Below are 6,276 nucleotides of genomic sequence, written 5' to 3' on the forward strand. Positions count from 1 at the left end.
CTTTTTATTGAAAGAATTGCAAATCAAACTTAAAAGCACAGACACATTCTCTAACAAAAAAGTAAGTATGCTTGCTTATTCAGTAACAGGGCTTCAGTTAGGAGCCTCGTGTCTGAACTGCAGTAAAGTCCCTTACCTGTACATGAACAACAGAAATGCCCTGCAGCTATTAAAAAGAGCAGAGATAGAAGGCAACCAATGGTGTTTGTGAACCTCTGCAAAAGACTGTTTATACCTTGAGTCTTAAATTGTTTGGAGAGAAAATGATATTCTAGTGTTTACAAGCAGGGAGAAATTATTCACTGTAAAAAAAAAAAAATTTTTTTTTTTGCTCCTAATTTGTCAGAACAGTGTATTTACATACCTGCTCAACTGCAATAAACTGCTGCTTAATTTCTGTGTTTCTGGTCTGTAAAATACTTTTTTTTTTTTGTAAAGCTAAGATCTTTTTTGTATTTCTGATAGGAAGCTTCTCACCATTAAAAGCACCTACCAGATCAGCTGCAAGTTTGTTATGTTTGCCCCACACTGACAGTTGATCCACAGATACCTATACTTAAGCTAGAATTAGTTTTTTTGCAGTCCTGTCTGTATATCCATACAGCTCACAAGGCAAAGCTTGTTAGACCTACAGCCATCTACTAAAAGCTGATGACATTTTCCTTGTTCTTAGTATATGAAAGTAAAAAGTGCAGGTTGCTGTCTTGGCAATTCCCTATGGCTTAATTTAGAGAACAGTATTAAGCTAGGACTTCGACTTTTCAAAGCCAAATTCCTGTATTGGAATTTTGACAACTGGTATGAATTGAAGAAGTGAATGTTCCTGACTTCATATAAGTGTAACTTGAAAGAGACAAAGTGGTTTAGAGGAACTGGTCTGGTGACATATTCTCATCTGTTTAAGCAAATAAACTTTGACAACATCTGGGAGAATTAAAATCTTGAAAGTAGCAAAATCACCATGGCTGACTTGCTGCAAGATATGCAAAGCCAAGCATCAGGAAAAGCCTTGGTGACTAAGGAAAAAATCATTTGAAACTTAGTTATCGTTTGCTTTACAAGACACCCATGCATCTGTGATGGGCTGTTGTCATATGCTTATTCTGGTACCTGGTCTAGCTCTCCCTTTTAAATTGTAGAACCAGCACTTTGAGATTTGAGAGATGTATAAATTTGAGGTCTGACTTCAAGATGCTAATGAGTATTGTATTTTTCTACTTCTGAAAGAAAAAATACAACTTCACCACAGCACACCTTGTAGCAGAGATGGGAAAGCACCGAACTTTCTTTTGGAAGCACTCAGTTGCCTGCGTTCTTGGACGACATGAAAAATGAGAATCACTTACCAAAATATAGTGGTATGGGTAAAGAAACAGTTTAATTTTATCCTTTTTTTTTTTACAATATAATTCAAAGACAGTCTTGATTTCCCTATGATGTAGAGTCTGAATTAAACCTGTTAATATTTATTAGACAGATCAATGGTTTGCTTAGGCTAACTGAAGTTTTATGGTACCATTCAGGCACGTGTGTGTACACAGTACTCATGTAAACAATAGCAAGGGAAAATACAAGCAGTGTTTCACTTAGACCTTATATAAAATCAGCTTAATATACCAAGTCAACTTTACAGTGCAAATCTGAATGAGAATAAACAGGATTAAAGCTTCCCAAGTTTTGTTTTGAAGTGAAACCCTTAAAGCATAAGAGGAAGAAAAGAGGTTTAAAATTTTAATGCAGTCCTAAGCACCACATCATTTTCTTCAATTTTGTAGAGGAAATGTAATTAGCAACACCAGTTACATGTTCTCCCCTGTCTCAGTCACCCTGGACAATATGAGCATGCAGAGTGTCTGTACAAAAGAACCACACTGTGGATGGTCCCACAGCAGCCTGTAACAGAACTAAACACATTTTACAACCTCCAGAATACAGTCCTCCTACCTGCAGTACAAACTTCAAGATATCAGATAACCTGGTCTATACAGGGCAAGCTATAGCTAAGTGTATAGACAGTAACTAAAGCTACTTTCACTTGGCCACCATCTCGTGCAAGTACCCTGCTGATGATGAAATACAATGATAAACATGAGACAAAATGAGCTGCTGAGGAATACAGCTGCTGAAGTAGTTAAGCTTAGTCTCTCTATTTTCTTGTTAAAATTCCCTTTACATCCAGGTGGTACAGTTGCTTGAGGTGTGCTTGATTCATATAAACAAAAGTAGATTTAAGGCATGTGTAGTATATAATGAAAAAAGACTTATTAAAAATAGGTGGCCTCCCTTCTTTCCAAGTAAGTGTAATGTAGGAAACAAAATGTAGATTACAGAAACTAACTGAGTTAGCCCAGTCTGATCAGCTTAAAGAAGTAAAAAAGGGTCCCTGGCAAGCTCAGAGAAAAACCACCAGCCAACTTTTTAAACAGCTAAGCAAAATTAATTTAACATAAGAATACTGCTAGTGCTTTTAGACCCTGCATTCCTATATGCTTAGCAGTATCTCTGCAATATTCATCTCTAAAATATTTAATTCTATCATTCTAGACATAACACAATTAAGCAGCACTCATGGAAATTGTCAGTTATTGCAAATCTGCAAACCCAACTTGAAATAAACATCTGATAGGGAACAGAAGCATGAATCTATGTCTTTCTGTCAAAGAAGATAATGCAGGTGAATGAAGAAAAACAAATCAACATATGTTGAAAACATGATTAACAAGAATCAGGTTTGATATTTCAGGTACTTAAGCTGTTTTTACTATGAATACAAGCAAAGACTGTGCTAGTGTGTTATGTAGTGTAACATGAGTATTTATGAGGTATAATCTGTAAGCAGTTACCATAAATATGCACAGATATAAGCCATTGAGTTTTCTGCCAGCATTCTTTAGAGAAGTTGTGGACTGGAGAACACCTGAACTCTGCCTTAACAGGACAGACCCTGGCCCCTGCTGTGCACAAACCTCCACTGGTAACAAAAAACCAGTCCAGAAAGTACGTTAGCAGTATATCAAGAATATATATGTTCAATAGCATAGTTAAATTGTCCTTTTGGTATTACTAATACTATGGATTCTGTGAGTATTTGGATATACACACACAGGACTATGCACATCCAAAAGTAAATCTTCAAAGCCATCTTAAAAAAATAAAAGCTAAATTAGGAATAAGCTACACTGCAGGAAGCTTCCTGCAGAATTATATATTTAAGGTGATAATCTTTGAACTAAGACTAATACAGCTACTGCATTAAAAAATGGCTTGCTATGAAATCTTAATCTCACTTTTTTCCCCACCCAGTCAGACACATCTTCAGGATTGTGATTCAATGATTGTTTAGCAGCAATTTTAGAGAACTGTAAATTCTTTTATTAACAGGCATTATAAACAGATACTACTACTTTTATTTAAAAACCATGAGTACCACATTGATGAATATACAGCTCATGAATAACTTAAAGTATTTCCCATATTAAAAGGCAATGCACACAGCATACAAAAAGTATACTAAACAAAGCTATGAGGATACGTGATTGAAGTGTCTAAAATGATATATACAGTACATAATTAATGTTTTGTTTATATTCAGTACAGGCTTCTGTACTGCCATTCCCATCATGCCTCGCTTTCCCCTGATACTGAATTCTGCACTTCTTCTTCCAAAATTGGTACAATCAGGTTATCCTTGGACATCAGATTATACTTCATCACAAATTTAGTGAACCGGTGACACAAGAAAGTTTCATTCTGGAGATGAAAAAAGGGGAAAAAACAATATATACAGAAGGAATATTTTAAACAATTGAAGAGAACATACTGGGAAAAAAAAAACAACAAACCTGCTTATATGTAATTGCCTCATTAGATTTGTAAGTCTTGGAAAGAAGTTGTAATGCTTAAATGGTAAATTCCTATTACTACTTTTAAATCTTTACTGCTTGCTTATTGTTACTGTAATGAACAAAACAACCTACTGAAGTTAGGCTTAAGTCACAGCTCAACTGAACAGCACTTAGCAAAGAATATATTCAAGTACCAATGTAGTCCTGATCCATTCTCCAAAAGAGAATTTTAAGTTATTGTGAAACTACTACATTTGCTATCCCCAATGGAACAGGGCACAACCATTCCATAGCTTGTTCCAGCAACCTTAAGTGGGATTTGGCAAAGGTTTCCTTTTACATCCAGCTATACCTCTTATCTCCTCTATATCTATTAATTTCTACTTTCCCATTTGAGGAGAAAAAAAAAGTTGGAAGTTACCAGAGATGCACAAGCTGCCACCAGTTACTCTGTTTCTTTGCAGTTTTACAATTATAATTCCTTAACTGTTGGGTAATACACAAACAGGAAACTATTAAACTATAGCAAATGCTTGAATACATTCAGAAATCTTTAAAACGAGATCAATTTGAGTTGTTTCTACAAAAACTCTCAAATTCTGACCTTTTATCCAAATGAGAGAAACCATAACTGGGTAAACTAACTATATAAATTAATTTTCATATGTGTGTATACCGATTCAGTTCTTATAAAACTGTAATCAATACTTCACTTGAACGTACATCTTGTGGTAGGATTAAAAGAAAATGTGTAATACAATTACATCACAGCTATAACTTCTTTCAGGTTATAAATGCCCTTCTTTCAAGATGTAATTTGAAACTACTTACTTCATATTCATCAAATATCTGCCGGTGATGAAAATAAGCATGTGAAAATATTCTGTAAATCCTCCGGCACACTGATCCTAATTTGGCTACAGAGGATTCCTTTATGCTAACCCTGTAAGCACCAGGAGAAAAGTTAAAACAAGTCTACCAAACATGAGATACATGTTGACATGAATTCTGATTGTTAAGCTGTACCATATCATTGCATATGAAATTTAGGCTTAGCTGTTGCAGATACCTGTTTCTGCAATTGCTCATTTTTGCAAGGAAGGTAACGTTGGTGCATATTCCACATTTAAAAATTGTACTCTTGACTACAAAAGCTTTTCCTGTAGTTAAACATCATCAGTTATTCTGGTAAGGGCTGGATTTCTGGTTTCTAGCATTGATGGGCAAAGAGAAAAAAAGACTTCCAGTTGTACCTCCTTGCCAGTACAGGATTCCTAGAGAAGCATAAATTTGACTTCTCCAGTTAGGTTTCCATGATCCAACACATGGGCTGCCCATTCAAGACGCTCAGTCTGTGTGTTCTGTGGTCACTGATGTCCCCCAACAGATTGGTGTTGGCTTCTGGAGGCTTTCAGTGGTGTGGTGGTGAAGTCCTTGGAGTCACTGCCTCTCTCTAAAGGCCATCCCATTCTTCAGGTTGCCACTACTCCAATGGATAGCCCCATAACACCAACAGGTATTAGTAAAACAGATGAAAGCTAAAAAGCACCCATCAGCTCCAGGAAATGGCAAACTATTTGAATAGGTAGGAATTCTTCCTTGGCTTAAAAGTGACAATAGCTCTACCACCACGTGACACATGCTGCAGCATTTCTGATATTTTTCAGCGTAGTCCATGAAAAATGCATTCTGCATTTTCATGTGCTGTGTAAGCGTTCTGGTGCCACCTACTCCCTCCCTCACTCCCTCCTCCCAAAAGAAAGTGGGTTTACCTGCTGGGGAAATATTTATTGCTATTCAGAAGACATGCAGCTCCATCAAGTGTGTGTCTGGTGTAGTCTATAGCAGGACACTACAAAAATAGACAGTGAATGAGCATGTGTATGACTGCTTGCATGACATTGTCATAGAACTTGTTTAAAAAACAAAAACATTTAAATTATATTTCAAGATTCTTTTCACTTCACTGTTCATTTTTATTCCCACAAGTTTCCCATAGCTTCTCTGAAGGTCTAACTACATTTCATCCTTAAGTGAGATTTCTTTTCTCCGTTTCACAACCACGTAAATTATTTCAAGAAAAGAGTTACTATGGAAATGTGATTATGCACACAAGTAGTGAATTTTATGGATCTCCTAAGTAAAACCGTATAATAAGAATACATACTGGAAGTACACTGAAAGGAAAGATGATTCTTATGTCACAGTTCATTTGTTTCCCACATAGTCAAGTTGCCAAACTCTTACAGCCTAAATTAACACCTTATCACAAAAACACAACCAAACCTGCATTTAAGTATATCAATGCTTTCTACCTTGGCAAAGAAAAACGAAGTCATTAGTGTAGCTAAGCTTGTAACAAGCCAAACGCTGGCTCTGCAATCAAGTACATGTAGAGAAAGCAGCAGGCTGAGAGCAGGAATGTATGACC

The 6,276-nt window shown here is 36.1% G+C and overlaps 1 protein-coding gene across 2 annotated transcripts in view; it reads right to left on the reverse strand.

Annotated features, from left to right (window-relative positions):
• Positions 1–3,349: 3,349 nt before the first annotated feature.
• MOB4 (MOB family member 4, phocein) overlaps positions 3,350–6,276 on the reverse strand; it is a 6,559-nt gene continuing 3,632 nt past the window's right edge. For both annotated transcript variants that reach the window (XM_010285069.1, XM_010285068.1), the window contains exons 5-7: positions 5,618–5,697; positions 4,677–4,788; positions 3,350–3,750 (exon numbers count right to left, since the gene is read on the reverse strand). In XM_010285069.1, the coding sequence (XP_010283371.1) occupies positions 3,619–3,750; positions 4,677–4,788; positions 5,618–5,697 (324 nt within the window). In that variant the 3' untranslated portion in view covers positions 3,350–3,618. The remainder of the gene's footprint in view (positions 3,751–4,676; positions 4,789–5,617; positions 5,698–6,276) is intronic.

This window comes from Phaethon lepturus, unplaced genomic scaffold, assembly GCF_000687285.1.
Source record: "Phaethon lepturus isolate BGI_N335 unplaced genomic scaffold, ASM68728v1 scaffold32814, whole genome shotgun sequence".
Taxonomy (NCBI): Eukaryota; Metazoa; Chordata; class Aves; order Phaethontiformes; family Phaethontidae; genus Phaethon; species Phaethon lepturus.